Genomic DNA, 24,528 nt, shown 5'->3' on the forward strand with positions numbered 1-24,528 from the left:
AGCAGCCAGAATCCTGTATGCACAGAAATGGAAAGAATGATAAGTACTAACCAAGGAGGAATGGCTTCAAAAGTTAATGGACTATGTGGAAATGGAGAAATTAACAGCAAAAATAAGAGATAAAAGAGTTGAACTATTTATGGAACTGTTCATGGAAAATGATATTTTCCATTTTTGGACTATTTGAAGAGCTGCTACAGTCAAATGAAAATGTGGTCAGGGTTCGAATTATGAGCAGCAGGATGAAAACAATGATAAGTGAAATACAGTGGTACCTTGGGTTAAGAACTTAATTCGTTCTGGAGTCCGTTCTTAACCTGAAACTGTTCTTAACCTGAGGTACCATTTTAGCTAATGGGGCCTCCCGCTGCCACCGTGCGATTTCTGTTCTCATCCTGAAGCAAAGTTCTTAACCCAAGGTACTATTTCTGGGTTAGCGGAGTCTGTAACCTGAAACGTCTGTAACCTGAAGCATCTGTAACCCGAGGTACCACTGTAGAGGATAATTGTATTAGATAAAAGTATGTTATATAAAGCAATAGTTATAAGGTGGGAATAAAAACATCACAGAGATAAGGGTGGGAAGTCAAAATATTAGAAAAAACATATATTGAAATTTAAGTAAATTTGTAAAGCTTGTGGAAATCAATAAAAAAATCTTTTTTTTAAAAAAGGGAACTTGTTGTGATTTACCTCTGCACAAACATCTCCTTAAGTTGCATTCAGAGTACAAGGAGTGCATGATACCTGACTGTGCAGACTTTTATTTTACTCACACGGAGTTAACAGGCATCATCAACTCCAGAAAAGGACGCTTGTAACTGAACAGGTTTGGGTGGCCCTGGAAGCCAGGAAGCAAAAATACTTGAGCAGGGACTCCACCCTCTCCATATGTGGCTAACCCAGTGTTTGCGCTATTTCGTACGGAAGATTGCCCAAGGCACAGCAAGGCACCTGTTGGCCTCTGGGAAGGACTTTTGTAAACTGCAGCACCTCTTCCTGAACAGCTCCGAGAGAACTACGCAGCAGTGCAGGGTCTTGGCGGAAAAGCACCCAGGGTAAGCTGTCCTTTTCTTTTTGTTGCTATGGTCTTCTCAGAGCTTTCAGGCTTGGAGCATTTCCTCCTCCTCCTCCTCTCTCCCCTGCCCCAAGGCATTAAGAAAGCTGAAGGATGGCCCTTCCTATGGGATTTTGCCAGTTTCTGGAGCTGCAAAACAGTGTTGTTTTGTTTGCCTGTCAACATGGCTATGTGTGTGTGTGTGTGCTGTTCCTTCTTGCTTCTGCCTTAGAGTAGAATCATTCCTCCTGCCCTTGTTGAAATCAGATCTCTGATAGGGGATAAGGCCAGCTCAACTACACAAGCAATCTCAGATTTCTTAAGGGTCGCAGAAGGAAGGTGGTGTGCTTAAGGGTCCCTTGCAATATCGCAGAGGATCCAAAGCAACGATACTTTATCTTAGGGCAGGCTACTTCATTCTCACAATAACCCTGTGAGGCAGATTAGGAGGGCGATGGGCTCAGGGGTCACTCTGTGAACTGAGATTCAAGCCTAGGACTCTCCGAGTCAATTCCAACACTCTAGCTGCCACATCATACTGGATCTCAGTGGGATATTGATGCGATCCCAGCTCAGGCATGGAAGATCACTTTGCCCAGTTACTATCTCCAGGCTAATCTACCTCACAGGGTTGTTGTAAGGAAAAAATGGACTATGCTTCTTGCTTGGAGCCCCTTGGTGGAAGGCTGGGGTAAATGAAAATATAACACGAGAGCTGTATACAGGTTGAAGTGACTTATATAGAACCATAGCTATATCTTCCTTCTCATTTTGGTATAGTCTCTGCATCTAAACATACTATAATAAGTTTTAATGTGATGATGCAGCCAGGAATCCAATACATTGGAGTATTTCTGCCTATTATCATCTGAGTTTTGGACATGACTACCAAAGGTGATGGTGGTATTATATTATCACTATTTGTTATTGTTGTTTTAATTATAGAAGGTCTCCGGTTAGGTCACAGCAAAATAAAAAAAAAGCATTAAAGACAGTGTAAAAAAATAGTAGTGGCAGCAGTTGTTCCTCTAGTTGTTTACTTACACTGTGTGTAGCTTAGCTGGTGTAAGGGGTCATCTTTTTTTAAAAAAAGCATTTTCTTAATCATTTTCACAACACTCTTCTAAAGTTGATTACTATCATTCCCATTTTATAAAAGGTAACTGAGGCTGAGATAGAGAGACACATTTCAAACGGAGTGAGTCCAGATTATGAGATGTTCCATGCTTTATAATAAGACACGGCTAGGAACCTCACACACACCTTTTCACACTTTTGGAGTTTGCACAATTTGAGCATTATACTGTCGGCAAGAGAATGCAGCTTGCATACTTCACCCTTTGCACAATACTCAGAAGTGTTGACAGAGGTTGCACAAATGGTTTTGCACATCTCCTCTTGCCAGTGTATTGTAATGCACAAATCAACCCTGAATTCGGAATTGCTTTGATTTCTTTCATTGAAAAGTACTTCATGGGAAAGGTGGGCTCTGTGGAGGAATGTAGTGCATTCTCATGAATTATATAAATACGTTGGCTAAGTATGCCATATTTGGAACCAATTCACATGTTACAACTGGCTGCAAATTTCCTTTTTCTTCTCCCCTCCAGCTCATATTAGCAGCCACAGGTGGCACCAGCAGCCAGAATCCTTGGGCAGCTGCCAAGGCTCCACTTGCCCATTTACTACCTCTGGTGTAGTGTTGCTCCCAGGGCATTGTGGGAAATTAAAATGACAGATCACATTGCCCAGCTAGGTCAGGCCTGACCCTATGACCAGCAATCTACTATCTGATGTCTCACACAGTTATGGTGCAACAGTGCAGCAGATGCATTATATGAGATTAAATTGGCACCTCACTCCCTACATCCAAGTGCTGCCTCTGCGAGGTAAGCCAGACATTGGGCCCCAGGGATGCACGGGAATTCTGCTAGAGGGCATTTCAGCAATTGCCTGGCACTGACCCTGCTTGCAACCTCTATGAATTTGCAATGTTGTGAATAGGCCAGGAAATTCCAGAGCATTGCAGCATTGCGTTCGTGACACATGGCACTTCCAGATTACCTGCTTACTGAGCGTTCACCCTGATTTGTGTAGAATAAATGTTGTCCACACTTTACAGTGTGTTTCCCCATCATTTTTCATATAGCAAAAAAAAAAAAAAGTCTGATGGGGGGAGGCAGGTTTGTTGCACGAGATCACCAAATCTTTGTGCAACCTGAATTTGCCGGTAATGATTGAATCCCATCTGAAAATAGCAATGGTTTGGAAGTGCCCACAGTATTCTGACTTGCACATTACACTGGTCAGCCAAGTACAACCTGCATACAAGCAAGCAAGGAACAGAGGCAAGCAGGGGCAATGAACATTATTACGTTAACAAGCCCTGATCCCTGCTTTTTCTGAAGAAAAGGAGGCATGACTAGAGATGTAGCAGGTGAAGAGGGGTTGCTTAACCCTTTCCACTGCCAGTCGTTTTTCTGCTCCAAATCGCCCTCCCCTGATCCACTTTCCCCCTTTCAAAGTTCCCATGACCTGTTTGCCTTTGGAGTCCAATGTGTGAGTTTCCCTCGTTAGGAGAATTCAACACAGGGAATGAGCAATCTGGAGGCTTGCCTTCAAGGCCAAGCAGAAATCGCAGAGGCTTCAAATAGGACGTGAGCTCAGCTGGGTGCCTGCTTGAATTGTTCAAGGGTGGTTCTTGTTTACTCTGAGTGACTAATCCCAGTCCCTTCCCTTAGCGGTCGGCTCTGAAGCAGAGAAATTGCTTTCAACACAGAGTAGAGACAGATAGAAAACTTTGCCCTCCAGATTTGTGGTGGGCACCATTTGGTACACATTTCATGGGACCAGCAAGACAATTGCGGAAATGCCAAACCAGCGTTTCTACAGGTTGCCAACCCTTCTTTCCCCTCGGGTGTGTACACAGGCAGGAGCATCCGTCTACTGAGTGCCACTGCTGGCTGCGCAGCCGGATATTTGCTTAGCAATAAGTCACGTGTCTGACATATTTCACATGTTCCACATTTTTCCCCAGGCAGGTTGGCACCTAAGGCTTCAAGGCTCATGATCCAAACTTCATATTCCTGAATTTGGTGACGAAACCTCCTGCCTTTTGCATTGTATTAGATATTGTATACATCATGCAGGGTTGTCCGTTGCTAAGCAAACTTTGGGCAGCTGACTAACTCTAGTTTGCTTTGTAATGTTATGTACTTAAGCCTAGATTTTGATTGTGGGTTTTTGTGTGTGTGTGTGGTTTTTTTGCAGGATTGAATTTATTCTGCATTTGCCCAATTGTTGATTTTTGTCATTCTTGAATTTACTGACATGTTCTGCATTTTGTATGTTTGTATTTCCAATGTTATGTATTTTTATGATTTGAATATTGCTGTAAGCCCCTTTGGGCACCGTTCACTGTGGAAAAGAGTCATATAAATAAACTTGTCCAATCAATCAATCAATCAATCAATTAATCAAAGTGGATGATACTTGATGGTGACAGACTCACGCTTTTGCAAGTAGGTCTGCCCCAATCATGTGCAAAGGCAGTGCAAATTAAAATACAAAAGTGAACAGTTTGGTGTGGGGCATTAAATTTTCCTGCCTAACTTTCAGGTACTTTTTGAATTATTGTGGAAATCCCTTCCAAGTGAGATCTGCTTAAGGGACCACACAATGTCTCTCTTGTTCACTTCATTTTTAGTGAGTAGTTTGATTTGATTTATTCGGTGCTATCTTTCTTTCTTTGCATTTTCATAATGCTGTAAAAGCTAGGCTCCAACAACTCCCAGGTTCAGCCTGTGGAATTTCTGGGTCGGGCTAGGAAAGATTCAGTCAGTGTAGGCAGTATTGAGTTAGACATACCAATGTCATAAGGCAGCTTTATATGCCATTGGTAAAATACATGCTGTACATTAGGAGTGAGAGACCTCAGCCCTCCTCTCCTCTGTCCAGCTATTGGGGCTTTCCAGGCCACATGCCCATACCAGCCCTGCTCTGCACATCCTCAAGGGATTTTGCCTGGCTCTAGTCCAGCTTGCAGGCTTCTCATAGGCATCTGGTTGGTCCCTGTGAGAATAGGATGCTAGACAAGATGAGCATTTGGCCTGATTCACCAGGACTCTCCTTATTCCTTATGTTGTGAACATAATTTGCATGATGGAGCACAAAGGTGTCATGCCTTGTCTCTACCACATGAGCAACAGATCTGGGTTTGAACAGGATAGGGTTAATGGTGTCAGAAGTACTGCTGGAGACTTCCTTAATGGGACATTTATTGTTTAGGGGAACTGCAGATTAATGGCTAGGGATTTACATGTGATGTTGATTCCATGGGACTAAATTGTTGAACAATTGCTTATTGATAAAGCATCTGTAGTTTTTCAAATGGGAAGAGCAACACCTTCCCCACCCCAGCTAAGGATGATGTGATCTAGGTGTTTGTGTGTGAAAAGCGCAAGACTACATTTTGAAATAGGTGATGAGACAGAGCTGAGTTTGGGCTCTGTAAGCTAACAGTATCTTGAGGTGCAGCCTGCCTCTCTCAAGAGGTCCTATGTGGGTACAGTGGATTGCACAGGGGTAGAATAGATGCCCCTTTGGGTCCCTTCCAGGCCTACAATTCTATGAATCTATGGTTCTATGACTTTCACTGTCCGGCGGAGTATTTGTAAGTTAAGCTGTGCTTCCACCTGTGCTCTGCCCGTACCAGGGACGCGGACTTAGAAAAAATATTGGGGGGGCCCGGGAAAGCTCATGAATAATAAATAAGCTCATGAATATGCAAATAAAGTGGCTCCGGCCCTAAATAGGGCAAGCCACGCCCCCCCAGCCAGCCGATTGGCTGGCTGGGAGGTGTGGCCAGTCGGGATTCCCCTGTTCTCGCGGGATTTCCGGCAGTGCCTCCGATTAGGGCGCGCGGCTGGCTGGCTGGCGAAGGAGCAGGTGAGGAGGAGGCGGCGGGGGACGGCGGCGGCGCTCTGCTGGAAGGGCGCCCGCCCGAGATTATTGGGGGGGCTGAGCCCCCCCAAAAAAATTTTTGAGGGGGCTCGAGCCCCCTCAAGCCCCATGGAGTCGGCGCCTATGGCCCGTACATTTGTTAATACATGTAAATACTGCCTAATGCCACTAAGCCTCCAGTAACCACCTCCCAAAGGTAATTTAAAACTGGGTAAACAGATGCATCTGAAACTTCTCAACAACTCAGAGAAGTGGTGGTGTATGTGAGAATACGAACTATGGTTTAGTGTCTCTCACATCCCCATAGGGTCCTTCAAATACATCCCTGCTCTAAAGGCTGCTCAGTCAATCCCATGTTTCCTAAATTCTGTATTTTCTCAAACACAGCATCCACTATGGGAAACACAATGTCCATGCAAAGGGAACCTGAAGACGACGAACCTGTTCACATAACAGCATATTCAGAGGTAAAAATCTGTAGATTTATTTGTTCTGCTTTGTCTGGTCAAATTGTATTGAAAATGCAGACGCCAGGGGTCAGCAAACTTTTTCAGCAGGGGGCTGGTCCACTGTCCCTCAGACCTTGTTAGGGGCTGGACTATCTTTTGGAAAAATATATATGAATGAATTCCTATCCCCCACTACTCATGTAAAAACACCAGGCAAGCCCCACAAATAACCCAGAGATGAATTTTAAATAAAAGGGCACATTCTATTCATGTAAGAACACACTTATTCCCGGAGCGTCTGTGGGCCAGATTGAGAAGGCAATTGGGCCGGATCCGGCCCCTGGGCCTTGGTTTGCCTACCCATGGCACAAATTGTGTCTCTGACAGCCCCACACTATGCTTGTTGGGCTGAAAGAAATGAAGTCTGTATTTAGAGACTGGGAGGAGATGGAGACCCAGCTATGCAGCATTTAAATTTTGCTTTTGTGTTTTGTACTGTGTTGGGAAATTGCAGGGATATGTGCATCCTGGATGGATGCCTCTACCTATAAAAATGGCACATGTAAGGAAAAGGCTCCAGGGTGGTGGTAGGGATGGGATACATTAAACAAGGACTGTGAAGGGCAGCAGTGAACAGGGTGGATCTCTAGCTAAACGATGATTAGGTAAGCAAATAGAACACCAACCAGGGATAGACAAAGCTTTGCGGCTCAGAAGGGTCAAGTCCCATGCTATTTGTTTGTCGAAATACCCAAATAGAATTGGGAGTGATCCAAGTACAAAAGTAAATTTAAGAATTCCATAGCTGAGTCTCCTTCAACCACACATCTCCTCCCAGGATGCAAACACACTATACATTTAAAGCACATTCTTTCCCTCAAAGCACTCTAGGCATTGTACAGTGGTAACTCGGTTCTCAAATGTAATCCATTCCGGAAGTCCGTTTGACTCCCAAAACGTTCGAAAACCAAGGTGCTGCTTCTGATTGGCTGCAGCAGCTTCCTGCAGTCAAGCGGAAGCTGTGTCTGATGTTCGGCTTCCAAAAAAGTTTGAAAACTGGAACGCTTCTGGGTTCAAGAGCTGATTTGTTTGTCAGCTAAGCTGTTCGAGAACCAAGGTTCCACTGTAATTTGTTAAGGGTTGCCAGGAATTGTAACTCGTTGAGGGGTGAACTCCAGTGCCCAGAATTCTTTCATGCTTGCACATCTTAGGCTACCTTCCTCTACTCACATTTCCTCATTCTTTCCCTGACTTCTAGTTTAATGGCAAGCCATGGTTTCTTGTTACACACCTGAGCCTGGAAAACTGGTTTGAGCAAAACGTAGTTTGCCCAGTTCTGATGTAAAGGGCATGATGGGAACAGGGAGAGGAAAGAGGGAATGCACAAGCCCAAGGTAATAATGAACCACTCTCTTCTGAACCGAGTCAGGGTTTATTACTGCAGTGTTCAAAATTGTGCAAGGGTTTGTGACCAAGCAGTTTCAATGACTAACCTTCAGTCTGATGCTCTAGGTTTCATCTGAACCTCCTGAAAACCTTAAGAATGGACCTGTCACAATCCCGACTGTACAGACTGTTCCTTCTGCAAATGGTGATGCAGGTATGTTCAGAGAAGGAAAGGCTGTCATGCCCATTTCTGGATTGGCCCTCCAACTCCAGCTGATTTAAATAAGCCCCCTGTGCAAAGAGAAATCCACTTGCAAACATTTATGCAAATGTTCACTTCCTAGGTATAAAAATGTGCAAGATTTTAGGGGACAGTTGTTATGTAATCTGATATGAGAATGTGCCTTTGTGATGCACATTAGTGGGTCAACCTCTGCTAATCCAGGTGTTCTGCTTATCTAGGTGTTCACTGGTGGAGAGCCAGTGTGGTGTCGTGGTTAAGAGCGATAGACTTGTAATCTGGGGAACCGGGTTCGCGTCTCCGCTCCTCCACATGCAGCTGCTGGGTGACCTTGGGCCAGTCACACTTCTTTGAAGTCTCTCAGCCCCACTCACCTCACAGAGTGTTTGTTGTGGGGGAGGAAGGGAAAGGAGAATGTTAGCCGCTTTGAGACTCCTTCGGGTAGTGATAAAGCAGGATATCAAATCCAAACTCTTCTTCTTCTTCTGTTCAAACACTTTGCTAGCTGCAATGGATAGAGTGTTCAGGACAGCTCTACGTGATTGCTACATATAATCCAGCCCTTATTCTTGGACACATATGGGGACAATAGGTGTTTCTTAGTTATTTCACTCAGATCATTGTCTAGAAACAAAATACTTTTTATTCTGTGTCATTTATCAGTTTGCCTCTTCCTATACTGATTGCAGTTCAGACCAATAAAAGATACGATCTCTTTGGCATTTCTCTCTGGCATTCCTTTTCACAGGAGACGTATGTAAATCATACAAATTAAGCAGACATTAATCATATTGGTATACAGTCCGCACTATATGCTATAGTATATTATAGGCAAAGGCTGGGAGCCAGAAACAATGACAAGCCAGGAAGCTTTTATAAAACATGCATGAGATAAAACCATGTAAGACAAAACCACATCGTTTATCACACCCCCGAGGAAACACCTGCCTGCTTAGTACGAGCTGTGTGGCTTCTGCATGGCTAGTTTGCTGCATTTATGAAAGTGTGTGTTTAGGATCAATGTATGGGAATCTATTTGCAAAACAGAGAGCTGCATATGTGTCATGCAGTGAATATTAATACAGCTGGCCCTTAATGTGATCAAGTGATTCCACTTGGGGTCTGTAATGACTCACTTCCCAAAATGAGTGCAACTTTAATCTAAAATCATCAGGAAAAGTGATAGGGGAAGAGAGAGGGACATGTTGCAAAACATAAAGCTAGACATGATTTGAGGGAAAGCTGATCATTGCCAGCAGACAAGCAGGAAGGAGGGGTGTGGCCTAGCTGGTTTTGTTTTCCTTTGAAACCGTATAATAGAAAAACAAGGCAAAGTTTGAATTCTTCCAAACTCCTAGCCTATAAAGGGTTTGGATGCTTTTTGCTTTGGGCTTTAGGGCAACCTTCCAATGTAACGATTGGGATGGGGACTGCAGAGCTTCCTGGGTGTGTCTGTGAACAGGTTACTAGATTACTACTGGATCCCATGAACAGACAAATTTGTGTGGACTAATTTCTGCATAACATTCCCACAAACAGACCTCCAGGGGATTGTTTCAAAATGGCTGTCCATATTCTGATGGCACCAGTCTACAAATGAACCCTATTCTCCATATACAGATAGGTAGCCGTGTTGGTCTGCCATAGTCAAAATAAAAAAATTCCTTCCAGTAGCACCTTAAAGACCAACTAAGTTAGTTCTTGGTATGAGCTTTCGTGTGCATGCACACTTCTTCAGATACAGAAGAAGAATATATCTGAAGAAGTGTGCATGCACACGAAAGCTCATACCAAGAACTAACTTAGTTGGTCTTTAAGGTGCTACTGGAAGGAATTTTTTTATTTTGCCTATTCTCCATAGCTCTGCTTATATTTGATTTATTTATTGGTCACTTGACTCTTCTCTGTGTACAGTACATAGGTGGAGGTTCAGGCGCAGCACAAAAAGCAGATACGTCAATATCATATATAAGTTGTGGGTGTTAACTCAGAGTGATTAATGGTATTTGACTTCTTTCTCTGACTCATTCAGAAGTTGGCTTGTCTGCCAGACCATGCTCTCTGCAAAAGAGGATTGACATTTGCCGTGCTTATGTCTGCCCGTCTTGTGTGTATGCACACACAAGGACAATGGGAGTCTTCTTCAACTTGTAAACAGAGGTCACCAACATGGTGCCCTTGAAGTCTTCCCCTGGTGTGTTTGAAACCTCTGAGCCCCTATGCCCTGGTCATAAAGTGGTGGTAGAGAGTGTTCTTGTCTTTGAGTTTCCTCATGGGTTTCCTGCAGACATCTGGGTGGTCACTTTGGGAACAGGATGCTTGACTAGATGGGCTACTGAACTGATCCTGCAGGGCTCTCCTTATGTTCTGATGACAATGCCTATACTCTCCCACCCCCCTTGGAGGGATATGAAGTGTTGAAGAAGGAAATCAGAAGAGTGCTGTTCTTTCTCACTTCCCATTTTACTCTATATGCTTTTCAGTGTGGTGTCGTGGTTAAGAGCGGTGGACTCATAATCTGGTGAACCGGGTTCGCTTCCCCGCTCCTCCACATGCAGCTGCTGGGTGACCTTGGGCTAGTCACACTTCTCTGAAGTCTCTCAGCCCCACTCACCTCACAGAGTGTTTGTTGTGGGGGAGGAAGGGAAAGGAGAATGTTAGCCACTTTGAGACTCCTTCGGGTAGTGATAAAGTGGCATACCAAATCCAAAACTCTTCTTCTCTTCTTCAAAGATTAGATTAATTTTACTGAATCCGACTGAATCCTACTGAGTGCACAGCACTCCCTCAAAAATCCAAATGTGCCCATGGGCCCAAAAAGTTTGGTGACCCCAGTTCTGTAGCACAACAAGCAGAAACAGCCCAACACCTGGGGGTTGATAAGCCTCCTGTTTTTGTTTTCTGCTAGGACTATAAAACAGGAAAAGCAAAAAACAAAAACAAAACAGGAGGGGATGTCAAGCAATTGTCAGAATACAGACAACAGGTGTGCAGGCTTGGTGTCATTTAACTTGTTTTGTGTAACAACCTGAACAAGTGCAGCTGTTCACATAAAGCTTCTCTGAAGATAGTAACGCTTGTTTTAATGGCGATCTTGATTAAAAAGATAAGCACGTACTTCCCTCTGCCCCATGTCTGTATTAAATCAGAAGCATTTCTTTCATTAAGCAGCATGTTTTTGCAGCTGTTTGCTGTCTGTCTTATGGTGCCACATCCAGCACACATCATTCTGATGCATCAAATTTTAGCTGAACCCCAAGACACTTGGCTTATGTGGATAGTTGCTTCCAAGTTGTTGGGTCCCACACAGCATTCAAAACTGTGCATCTCTCAAGGCCTTCCTGTTATTTAACATCATAGCACAGGAAGTATTTTTACACACCTGCCCTATATGCTAAAAGTAAAATCATTCTCTATTGTTTCACACAAACACAAGGAGATGTCAGCAATATAGCCGTCACGCTTTATCCATGTTTGTATCTAGCCTTGCCCACAAATGAAAGTGGGGAAAAAGTTCTGCACTCCCTTTCTCAAAGGCAGTGGTGTGATATTTGGAGTTGCACCTTTGCTTCAAGGTGCATGAAGCCATTTATATGCCTCTTAACGTGTAGTCATGGCTGAAGGCACAATTGTGTATTCAAAGCCCTAATTTGAGATGTTGGCCTAAATGCCATGGATTAATAACCCTTTCTGCCAGGGCAAATAAGTGAAGCCCTTTCTCTCAAAAAACAAGCCTAGTCTTTCTGAAAAACTGGCACTTGTTTACTGCACTGGCATGCATAATTTAAGAAAACCATAAATCATTGCAAGATAATCTGAAATGTGCTAGATCTTGATTTTCAAGAAATGTTGCATTACTCTGTTAAGCTACTTACAAACTAAAAACAGGTGCTGGTTAAGAGTCAAACAACAAGAACCCTGCTGAGAAAGTTAAGGTGTAGCATGTGTCTATAAACAGATATTGATAGCTTCTATACAGTACTGAGGTCTTTAGGAACCTCAAAGTGTTTTCCATGAGGCTCCCAGGAAGTCTCCTCTGCAGGGCAGGGGCATCAAATGGGTGAGTTAGTGGGTAAGAAAGATGATGTCTTACTCTTACTCCCACTCCCCACACCATGCAAAGGAAAATTATATGGAGCAAACATAACCAGTCCCAGTTCACAATTACTCCATACACATTTATACCATTTGCAGATCAAGACCAATAAGCGGCCAAGCTCCAGCTAAGCTTTCTAGATCCTCCTCATGAGCAAGAGAATGAAGTATTCACAAATAAAGTGCCCCATCATAAAGTGACAAAGAACAATGTATCCTAGTGATGCCAAAGGAAACTATAGAGAAACAAAGACATCATGCAGCGCCATCAAATTTACAATTTCTGATTCTTTCTCTGTATCTTTCATCTTGTTGATACTTTCCCAGACTTCATAGCACCCTGGCTTGTGTGTATTTAGCAGCATATTTAGTAAATGGGTGGCAGTAAGTTTACCAATCGGCTAAAATAACAAAAGCAACCCAGATAGTCAATGTGTCCAAGCTATTCCTGTGTTCTGGTGGAGCTCCAGAGCCTGAAAAGTTGCCCTCTTCATCTGTGGACCCAGTGGAGTCTACCTGCTTTGTTATATGGCCTGATTCTGCAGCTAAAATACCCAGCTTGTCATTATTATTTATTAAATTTGTATACCACCCTTCATCCATGGTTCTCAGGGCAGTTCACATTATTATAATAGAAGTTGGGTCATATGAATAGGCTGAAAGCTATGTCTAGACCAGGGGTGGCTAACTTGGGAGCTTCCAGATGTTGTGAACTCCCATCATTTATCATACTGGCTGGGGCTGATGTGAGCCAGATGCCTCTTAGAGGTGGAACTGTATGTGTTCAGTGAAGATGCATTTCTAGCTAGATTCTGCCACACAGATGTGAATGGGGAGGAAAGCCAATATCTGTGATTCTCGTGGGGCAGTTAATTAGCTGGGTTTATTAGCCGATCCTGGATTGTTTGGACCAGCTACAGAATATGCATCAAACATAAGTACTACTTGGTGAAATTCAACCTTGGTGGGTCACAAGCTGTGCAAACATGTTCATGCAACAGAGCTTGAAATGGAAAGTGGTGACTGTTAAATATCATGTGAATATTGCTCACGATCACTTTCTTTTCCATTTTGCCGATGGTTCTAGACACCCTGAAATAAGCCCCATTCCTATAATGCTTTGCTAGTTCACAGCTGCAAAGGCATCATCACAGTGGGATCTTTCCATTTTCCTGCTTTGTCTTGTACACTTGGCTCATGTCTTTCCACAGCTGTTTAAGAAACGCATTTAGAAATGATTTTCATGTCTGTCTTGCCTCGGTGTAGTTTCTGAAATCAAAGGTATGTCAATCGACCGTGGCAGGCTTTTATCTTTGTGCTTGATTTCACTTGCGTGAGTGAAAGGACGCCATTTTCAGGCTAGATCCTGCTGCCTTGTACATGTTGATTAATGAGAGTTTATGGCAGGTTTTTTGATCCATTGCTCTAGAACCAGAATTCTCAAATTAAGGCCTTTCTAAGGAGGTTCAGGGATAGGACAACAGTGACTCAAGGGAGCTTGAGGATTGCAGGGATGGCCCCAGACCAAGGACAAGGTGCTATTAAGGACAACAGAGTGGTAGGAAGTCATGGTTCAGCTCTACCCAGTCCTGGAATCAAGGCTCTCTCTCTCCTTGGAGAAGGAGGAGAAAGAGTGCGATCCCTCAGCAGATCTCTGCACCACTAACGGCCCTGAGGACCTTAACAATCTGGCCCCAGGACTGCTTGGGTTCTTGGCTGGCCCTTGGATCTTCCCTTAACACCCACCCCCAGGTTTACAAGGGCAGAAAAGAAAGAAAGTCCAGCTAACTCAGGATTTCCTAAATTTGCGCCTCCAGTTGTTTTGGAACCACAGTTCCCATTATCCCTGACCACTGGTCCTGCTAGCTAGGGATGATGGGAGTTGTAGTCCAAAAACAGTTGGAGACCCAAGTCTGAGGAACACGCATGTGAGCTATTTGAGAGGAGGGTGAAGCACATGTAACACCTCAAATCAGGACCTGGGCTAAGTGCTAGGAAAGGATGGAGCCTCCTGGAATATGGCCTGCTCCACTGCTGATCAGCAGCAGCTGGCAGAGCAGGGCAGGTGTGGCTGTGTTGCTGTCCTGATGGTCCAACTGGGAGAGTGGGTTGGCCAAGGCAGTAAAGAGTTCAGCACAGTGCAGGCCTGGTAGCAGGAGCATCAGATTCGCTCTGCCACCAGGCCTGTACCTGCCAAGCTCCCTGCTGCCTTGCCACCCACCCACCCTCCTTCCTTGTAAGCATCCATGATGCACAGTGTTGGGAAGTCAGGGGAGCAACACAGCCACACCTACACCACCCAAATGCTGCTGCTGAAGTGGCAGTTCCAAGCTCTAGAGCAAGAGACAGTGGAATGCAGGTTAGCAGTAGACTACTTTAGGGGGTTAATGATATGCTGGTTGGCACACTCAGCTCTGCCATTCAAGGGAGGGGAATAGCCAAAGGTAGGGCTGGTTCCAATTTAAAAGCAGCATTGGAATAGTCACAGCAAATAAGAACACAGATTCCTTCAGCTATTGTGCTTTGACGGGAGTTAACAATTAGATTATTCATTCTGCAATAAAAGAACAGGTTTTGTTGCATTTCCACATTGTTAATTCTCAGAAACTGTACCTTGAAACCTCACAATTTTCCTTTGCCTTTGAGGACAATTTTACACTGTTTCTGGCAAGGGGAATCTTGCCTTTACTTCTAGAAATCTCATCTTTCTCACAACAGTGCAAATACTTATCAGATTTCTAAAGATTTCCATTCCCACATTTTCAGGAACTAGCTACACTCAACTCAAAGCATGCTCTGCTTTTGAATTCTCCAGCATGCAGTTCCTTATGTGGTTTCAGTTTCTAATGATTCAACAAAGAACGATAACTGGGAAGCTACACTTTTGTAACTTTTGTCATTAAAAACAAAAAAATAATTGTGCCCGTTAACACACAGGGCATGCAGAGACAAAGCCTTTGACAAATCCAAACTGCTGCAAATGATTAACAGTAGGTTCCTTCTAACCCTGTCATTCTATGCTATCATCAGGGAGACCCCTGCATCTAGCAGGCTTGAATCCTCAACACATCAGCTGGTGAGCGGAGAGTTCTATCCTGCTCAATTGGCCGTATCTACCTGTCCCCCTACTGTGAGCAAACATACAAAGCCAAAATACAGTGCTGGGCTATTTAAAAGCCCTTTTGCAAACAGCCCCATGTTGCTCTTTAAACATCTGGGTTTTGGACATTCAAAGTGCAGCATGGAGCTGTTTGCAAAAGAGTTTTCAAACAACCTCCATGTTGCACTTTGAAGTCCCAACAGTTGGGGCTTCAAAGCACAGCATCACCTGCTGTTTCTAGGACACTCACCTTTCCAATTTAGTTCTCCAGAGGTAGGGAGATCTGGCCAGCTGGCCAGAAAGAGTTCCTCACCCTTGTCCTACAGCTTAAGGGAGCATTCCAGTGTCATCAAAGTGTGGGCCATAAATAGTCAACAATGACAATACAGTGGGCTTCAGCAACCCATATTGCATGTGTAAACAGATAGGCCAAAGCTCACACTTTGTAACGAGAATGACACGTACACACTGTGCTTGTTTAGCCATTGCAGTTTACAATCAGTCCATTAAATACACAGGCAGCTATGATTAATAGTGCATCTTTCCTGTCATGATGGATAATTGCTGTTTTCTTGTTTGTACTTGTAGTGGATGCAAGAGTGAGTGTTGTCCAGGATAATGTGGCCGTTTCTTCCCAGAAGACAATGGAGCTCAGCTCCAGCTCCGAGGCCAGTGGAAATAATCTTGGGAAGGAGGCCAAGGCGGCCCCACCAGCTGCCAAATCTCGTTTTGTCTTTGCATTTTCACGGCCTGTACCAGGACGTACCGAAGAGAAAGCAGCAAATGCATCGGCTGGATCGGCTCAGCTTGATGTCAGCTCAGAAGCACCCCAAGCGAACAAAGCCTTGAGTGAGAATGTGGACCTTCCTGCTGCAGCTGCGACAGAGGAAGCTTCAGATAAAAACCTAAGGGAGGAATCTCTCAGTGAAATTGAACTCACAGCACCGGGGAAGGCAGAGGAGGAGGATGCCGCTTTGTCCAAGCCCAAAGAGTTAAGCTTTTTCGACAGACTCTTCAAAGTGGAAAGGGGGAAAGACAAGATCAAAGCACAAGACCAAAGCCAAGGGGAGGTGAAGGAAGAGAATCCAGGTGTCATCATCACAGCAGAAGGAACTGCAGGATTACAAAGCACGCCAGAGAATGTCTTGCAGGGGAAGGCAAGTAAACAAAACAGGATGGTATAATTTGTTTCTAATTAAGTCTGTCTGGAGGTGTTTGTTGTTTTTTTTAATGGGACAAGATAGCATCACACTGTACAATGTGATGAGAAGCTAAATCCCCGTTGAGTGACATTGGTGGAACAGCCACCTGTTGGAGAGAAATAATAATCCACTGTAGCTGCAATGTTAGCTCTGCAGCACAAATTTGGCCCACTGAGCATCATTGCCTGCTCCCCGCCACAGTCTCACTGAATGGTAATTAAGGTGTGGTGAGAATTTCAACTACCTGAAATATTTCTATCATAAGAAAAGTTGTGAAAATTGGAGACATTTCTACCAATGCTTTTCTTACGTTTTTGCGTTCTTATCTTCCTTGGGTTTGGTGTTCAAGATTCAGCCATTGGTCAACTTGTGGTGACCTTAGCGTGAGGCAGGTGCCACCAAATTTATGTATAGAGTTTCACCATGAAACTATATACACGCAGAAGGCAAGGTGAAACCAACGTAGACTTCTTTCACTTTCCTAGAGCAATTTCTGGCTAATACTCTTGAGATTACAACCATTTCTACAGTTTAAATTCAGCCATGCATTTTGTACTAACCTCATCCCCTGCTTGTAAAGAAGTAAACTCTATTTATTGTGCAGGTTGTTCTTTAAAATAAAAGGTGGAATTACTACTAATAGGATTCTGTGAATCGGGGGGGGGAGTTTTTAAAATAATCTCTCTTGTACCCCACCTTTTTATTTTTATGTTGGGTTTTGAGTTTGCCTGCAGTTGAATTTTGAGCGTAAAGACCCAATAGCTTTTATTTCTAACGACATATATTTTGGATACTTCATACATAACCCCCAAACATTCTGATGGCTTTAAAAAAAAACAACTTCTGGGTAATGAGAATCCTATGTTGCTTACTCCATTACTGAGAGTTACAGGGCTTCATTTATTGTTGTTACATTTAGCACTCTGTCCGGCAGTAGCTCTCCAAAGGTCAAACTAAATAAGATGTGAATGATTAGATATCCCAACTTTTTTTTTCTTTTTTAAAGCACACACAAACCAAACTGGATTTTGGCTATGGTTGACCTTCATCCAATTACATTTTCCTTATAGGGAGCCATCTTATCCCAACTCAGAACATTGATCCACCCAGCCTGGTGTTGTCTACTCTGGCTGGCAGCAATCATTTAGAATCTCAGAGGTCTTTCTATCACCAGGTCTTTTCCTAACCAGAGATGCAGGGATTGAACCTTGGATCTTCTGCATTTAATGTCAGTGATAGGACATAAGTACTTGTGTGTTTTCCATGGTAAGGCAAGTAGCACTTTCAGGGAAACAACTGAGATTGGGAAAATGTTTTCCCCAGCTATGGCCCTGGTGCAATTCACACCACACCACCCAAACATATCTGCAATTGCAGGGGGTTGGACTAGATGACCCTCAGGGTCCCTTCCAACTCTACAATTCTATGAATTTGGAGAGAGAGGGAAGTTACATCCCCTCTATGTTGGTCCTTAACCTCTGCAGAAAATTTAACGGATTACTCTCCTTTGTCTTCCTGGCATTTCTCAGTTCTCTAGTTTGGCTGTTTACTGACATATAACTACATCACACTTTTGTCACCATGCTATAGGACATGGTAATTCACTGCGCAAGAAAACTGCAAAGAACTAACCAGGCCACACTAGACAAAATTCACTACTGTGTATAGCAAGAGGAGCCAACACAGTGTCCTCCAGATGTTGTTGGACTACAACTTCCATCATCATTGGCCATGCTGGCAGGAGCTGATGAGAGTTGTAGTCCAACAAAAATCTATACATCACCACAGTGACTACCCCTATTGACTGGACGAAAAAGCATTGGTAGTGGTTCATCCCATGGTTTGGGTTCACAGTGAGTTTTCTATTGGTCCAGTTGGTAAAGTCAAGTTTTGTGGAATGAAGTGAGGCAGGTGGCTCAAGCAACAGATGTTGGAAAGCAGGAAGGGTTGGCAATGTTTTGGAGCTCAGAACTGCATCCTCAAAGCTACCCTGAAGCCCTCTGGTGCAGTGAATGATGTTTTTCTGTCACTTGTATAGAAGTAAGATTCAGCTGCCAATCTAGTCAAATTCTTTCCCTGGAATGAGAGGGATAACATATTGCCCAGTGCTTCAGGCAGCAAAATGTCCTGGACATTCCTATAGCTCCTATTTACATACACCAAACCATGGATTTTAACTGCATTCATGCAATTAATGTTTGCGTTTTACTTTGGTCCTTATAGCACTAAAATTTTAAGAAGGCGTAAAGGTAAAGGGACCCCTGACCATTAGGTCCAGTCGTGGCCAACTCTGGGGTTGCGGCGCTCATCTCGCTTTATTGGCCAAGGGAGCCGGCATACAGCTTCCGGGTCATGTGGCCAGCATGACCAAGCCGCTTCTGGCAAACCAGAGCAGCACACAGAAACGCCGTTTACCTTCCCACCGGAGTGGTACCTATTTATCTACTTGCACTTGGACGTGCTTTTGAACTGCTAGGTTGGCAGGAGCAGGGACCGAGCAATGGGAGCTCACCCCGTTGCGGGGATTCAAACCGCCGACCTTCTGATCGGCAAGTCCTAGGCTCAGTGGTTTAACCCACAGCGCCACCCGCGTCCCACTTAAGGCATACAAAAGAGCAAAAGATAGCAACAGTGAATGATATCGAACATGAGCCATGTTCAGAATGGGCCTGTTGACTTAGCTAGATATCACCCAATTATTTTCCATGGATGCATTCCAGAAAACAGCAATATTTATTGGTAACTAGAAGCAGTTGGAGCATAGGGAGCTTACTGCCAGAATATGGTTATTGAGATAAGGTATAGGAAGCAGGGGTTGTTTGTTTGTTGTGATTCTACTCAAAAAAAACTGTGTGTAGAACTTGAAATTCCAAGTATTATAAAATGCTAATTATTTTTATTTTGCCATCCAGCTATAAGCTTTATGAGGCAGATCTTTACTTTTCCAGACATATCTTCTGAAATAAATGCAATCTGCAGCTCTTATTTGACTTCCCATTAATTCCGAAGTGGTTTATTTATACAAGTGTTCAGGTGGGCAGAATTAGGCTCAAATAAAAAGCTCAGTGGTAATCAACACACTTTCGATAAAATTGGTATCTTTGGCCTCTGACAGACGGCAGAAAGCCGAACGTCTGATTACTGTATACAGATGAGATATTTCTACTGGAAGTCTAAATATTTGATTTAATCATAATTTTCCAGATTTTGCTTCAGGCACACTTCACTCTTTAAGTAAGCCATGACTGATAGCTCCTGTGGGAGCTTAATCACTTCAAAGCTTTTTCCGCATGTCACAATGCCAACAAACAACAACTAACATTGCTGAGAGGGAGGGAAAGAGAGAGAGAGAGAGAGAGAGGGAGAGATGCCTCCATTTTAGATTCCAGTCCAGGAACTACACAGGCATTCTGTGTTTGGCTGAACCATGGCCTTATTTTCAAGCGCCACAAAACTACATTCAGGAAGCTGCATAATTAAAACAAGGGCAGGATTCATGAACCGATGAAGCGTTCGCTATTCAAGCCAAGGTAAATTATGTGACTGAAATGTTTCACTGAGTGAGCCGTGCTCTTCATGGGAACAAAAAAGGGCTTGGCAAGAATACACGCTCTTCATATAGCTTCTCATTATACGCACCCAAAGTGGCAGAGCTGATGCTAACACATACACATTTTATAATAACCAGAATATTCTGTATGTACAAAAAATTAAATGGGTAGTGCTGACTCCCCCTCTTGTCATAGCTGTCAACCTTCCCTTGTTTTTGCGGGAAATTCCCTTATTCCAGCACCGTTTCCTGCTGCTACCTGCTGCTATCCCAGATTGTTAGATATCCCGTAGACTGTCCCTGGGACAGGTGAGGCTGCTGATCCCTTATTTTCAAATTCGAAGGTTGACAGCTATACCCCTTGTACTATAGATTTTATAAACCCCCCCCCAAAAAAAGATAGAGATGATATAAAGGTAAAGGTAAAGGACCCCTGACAGTTAAGTCCAGTCACGAACGACTCTGGGGTTGCGGCGCTCATCTCACTTTACTGGTGGAGGGAGCTGACAATTGTCCACAGACAGTTTTTCTGGGTCATTTGGCCAGCATGACTAAGCCACTTCTGGCGAAACCAGAGCAGTGCACGGAAATGCTATTTATAGATGATATAGATACAGTGGTGCCCCGCAAGACGAATGCCTCGCAAGACGGAAAACCCGCTAGACGAAAGGGTTTTCCGTTTTTGAGCTGCTTCGCAAGACGATTTTCCCTATGGGCTTGCTTTGCAAGATGAAAACGTCTTGCAAGTGTTCCGATTTTTTTCCGCTTCCCCCCTTTTTTCTAAGCTGCTAAGCCGCTAATAGCCTTTTAGCTGCTAATCCACTAATCCTTTAATAGCCGCTAAGCCTTTAATAGCCGCTAAACCGCTAATAGCGCTAATCCGCTAAGCCGCTAATAGAGTTGCTTCGCAAGACGAAAAAACCGCTAGACGAAGAGACTCACGGAATGGATTAATTTCGTCTTGCGAGGCACCACTGTATAGATATAGATAGAGATAGAGATAGAGATAGAGATAGAGATAGAGATAGAGATAGAGAGAGAGAGAGAGAGAGATAGAGATAGAGATAGAGATAGAGATAGAGATAGAGATAGAGATAGAGATAGAGATAGAGATAGAGATAGATAGAGATAGAGATAGAGATAGAGATAGAGATAGAGATAGAGATAGAGATAGAGATATTACTGCAGGGCCAGACCATTAAGCAGAGTGACATGGCAGTCTCAGGGTGCAGATACTGGAGGATGTGAATTGGTGGTAAGGTTTTGAAGGATGGAGCTGTATGAGCTGTGGCCTGTTATGCACCCTCTAGATCATGGGTGCCCAAACCTTTTTCAAAGAGGGCCAGATGTGATGAAGTGAACATGCGTGAGGGCCGACCAAACTTGTTGAGCTTTTAGCCCAGAGCATATAGTGCCACGGGGGCCAGATTAAATTGGCTGGTGGGCCAGATTAAGCCCCAGAAACGGACTTTGGACATGCCTGCTCCAAATGAACCCTCAGGTGTGGTGAAGGAGGATGTTCTGTTGCCAGTGCTGAAGTAAGGTTCAGCAGCCAATATGGTTGGATTTTTGTAACTGGGAGAGGTAGCCATCTTGTCTTTTGCCACAGGCATCAAAATGTCTCAGCAGCTCTGACAGGACAAATAGTGAAATGACCATCCTCAGAATAGCCATCTCTCTCTCTCTCTCTCTCTCTCTCTCCCTCCCTCTCTCTCTCTCTCTCTCTCTCTCTCTCTCTCAGCGCGTTCCCATATCCCCTGTTTGTTGAGCTTTTGTTTGCAGGTAGATGAGACATTGCTGGTTGTTTACTGAGCATTCATTCTGATTTGCTTGTGGGGAGGTTAGATCATGTTGAATCGAAGCAAGTGTTATCTCACACTTTCTAGTTCATTTCTCCATCACTTTCCTTACTGCAGAAACTCTGGTCTTTGGGAGAAGCGGGTTTGTCGCACGAGCTCTCCCAGCCAACCATTGTTGCGCAACCAGAATTTGCCAGTATGTGACTGAATCCCACTCTGTTGCATAGCTCTGTGGCCTTTCTCCAGCAGTTCAGCCAGGAATTTTATTTATCAGAAATGCTTATGAAACCAACAGATGTCTTATTTGTCATCTGCTTACCCCCCAAAGCCCAACCCACTCAGCACACAAATCTAAGCCTTTCTGTTCATAACTCTTTTAGGCCCCTGTTGTGTCAAAGTTACCACACACAGAGAGATGTACAAACAAGCTTTTAGGCTTCCAGAATGCTCTCAGGCTTCTTTCTCCACATACATCTCCAGTTAGGGGCTGTCTTTAGAGATGTATGCAGACTTTATATTATATATCTAGCCTTCTTCAGGCATTGTTAGCCTAGTGCTATACATGCGAGGGAAAGACCAGTGTGTATGAGTGTGTAACCTCTACTGCTCATTGCCATACTTGCGCCTTCCAATTCATGGAAGGCAACTGAAATCACAATGGAGGGTGTCAGTGGAGCAAGGACACTGCCTTTGCTGCTAGGCTAATGCATTGCCTGAAGAGGGCTCTTGTCTGTCTGTCTGTCTGTCTAATAAGGAGTTTCATGTTCTCTGTGTGTCAATTTCCCTATATAGTCTCCATGGCTAAGGGTGCGTACAAATGTTCATCCCTATGAGAGCCAGTGTGGGTTTTTTACCTTTTCTACTTACCTACTTCCCAATTGGTAGGACTATTGTTGTGTTGATGTTTGTGTACAGGCATGGTCCTCACAATAAACGGATTTGTTGTTGCTGTTGTTGTTGGTAGGAGGGCTATGGGTCAGCAGCGGGTTCACCATGAGCACTTCTGAAGACACCCTAAGATGTAGGGCTATATAGATGATGGATTAAGGATACGGAAAGAGAAATTGGCTCAGTTCTGATTGACTCCCATTGAGAGATGGCAAAACCTGTTTCTCACTACAACCTCTAGGATCTCTGAGCTAGATCTACTTAACTACACAAGCAATAGCAGGGGTGGGGGAGACATGTGCACAACCCCCGAGCTCCTTGGAGGAATGGACTACAAATTTAATAGTAAGAATAACTCTCTGTACTTGCCTCTACCCTCCCTGGTCTGGCTTGGCCTGGAAGTTTAATGTTTATTTATCTAATTAATCAAAATATAGGAGGGAGATTTCTTCCTACATGGAAGGAAAAGGAGAATGTCAAAGTGACGCTAAAATGTTTGCTTTCCAATAAAGGTGCTGCCAAACAATTATTTCTCTCTCTCTCTCTCTCTTTTTTATAATGATATTTATTAGGAGTTTGAAAATTACAGAAAGAAAAAAAGAACAATAGAAAATTAAACATAACAAAACTATACCTTACAATACATAAAAAAACAAAAACAAAAAACAAAAAAAAATACAATAAAACAACGAAAAAACAGAACAAAAACATTTAAAAACACATCCAGCCTTTCCATGTCTTTACCTCAGTGTTTCCCAAACGTTTTTGGGCAACGGCACACCTGTTAGCCGGAAAAAAATCTCGCGGCACACCACCATTAAAGCCCCGCCCCGTGACGTCAGCGCGCAGCGTCACGCCGGGAGGGACGCACAAAAGCGAAAGTTTTTTCCCTCCCCCTTGCCGGGGTGGGAGGAGGCAGCAGAGCGAGGGCAGCTGAGGCGGCGGCGGCTGTTGTGGTGGTGGCGGCGATAGCGTGCGGAGGAGGGGGCGGCGGCGGGAGTTGCTGCTGCTGTTGTTGCTGCTGCTGCCCGGACATGCCGGCCTCCTCCTCCTCCGCTGTCTCGCGATCCTCCCTTTTGCGCGCGCTGCCCCGCCGCTCGGCACCACCACCGCGGAGCCGCCCCCGGCTCGACGCGGATCCTCGCCGCCGCCGCCGCCTCTCACCGCCCGACTCGCCCGCCTTCCTCCCACGGCACACCAGCCGATGTCTCACGGCACACTAGTGTGCCGCGGAACACCGGTTGGGAAACACTGCTTTACCTTTCATATACTTGTTTCATCGACCTCCTCGCACCTCCCTTTTTTGTATTCTAGTTCAATTAGCCATTTCAGCAAGTCCTTTCCATCTTTCTCAATTTTCGTTCTAAAATTTAACTTAAGACATTCTAACCTTAAATTTTCCACTTTGGTCCATTAACAATCTATTTTTACTTAATTCTTTATAACATTTCTGCTAAAGCCACAAACAATTATTTCTCTTGCAAAGCCACAGTTTTATTAGCTGACTCTTGCTAAACATTCATTTATATCACAATATCACATTTTGATTCGCATCAAGTGCGGCACAATGACTGCAGGCTTTGCTTGCGTCATTTATATCTTTATTGTTATTGTTATGATGACGAAGAATGGTAAAAAATGTGCACATTCTATACGGCACATTATTTTTTCTTGGAAAGCCTTCGCACTACTTTTTGGCAGCTGCTCTTGACCGCTGCATTAAGTTTCTTATTACACGACATTTCTAAACAACGTATTAGGACATTCCAAGCCAACTGCTCTGTGTAACTTTTGGAGGT

At 44.0% G+C, this 24,528-nt stretch overlaps 1 protein-coding gene across 5 annotated transcripts in view; it reads left to right on the forward strand.

Moving 5' to 3' along the window:
- The first annotated feature begins 907 nt into the window (after window positions 1-907).
- Window positions 908-24,528, forward strand: part of BCAS1 (brain enriched myelin associated protein 1) — a 53,119-nt gene continuing 29,498 nt past the window's right edge. For all 5 annotated transcript variants that reach the window (XM_081196227.1, XM_081196229.1, XM_081196231.1 and 2 more), the window contains exons 1-4: window positions 908-1,058; window positions 6,407-6,486; window positions 7,981-8,068; window positions 15,879-16,447. In XM_081196227.1, coding sequence (XP_081052353.1) covers window positions 6,415-6,486; window positions 7,981-8,068; window positions 15,879-16,447 — 729 coding nt within the window. In that variant the 5' untranslated portion in view covers window positions 908-1,058; window positions 6,407-6,414. The remainder of the gene's footprint in view (window positions 1,059-6,406; window positions 6,487-7,980; window positions 8,069-15,878; window positions 16,448-24,528) is intronic.

The sequence above is a fragment of the Podarcis bocagei genome (genome assembly GCF_964188305.1).
Source record: "Podarcis bocagei genome assembly, chromosome: 5".
Classification (NCBI taxonomy): Eukaryota; Metazoa; Chordata; class Lepidosauria; order Squamata; family Lacertidae; genus Podarcis; species Podarcis bocagei.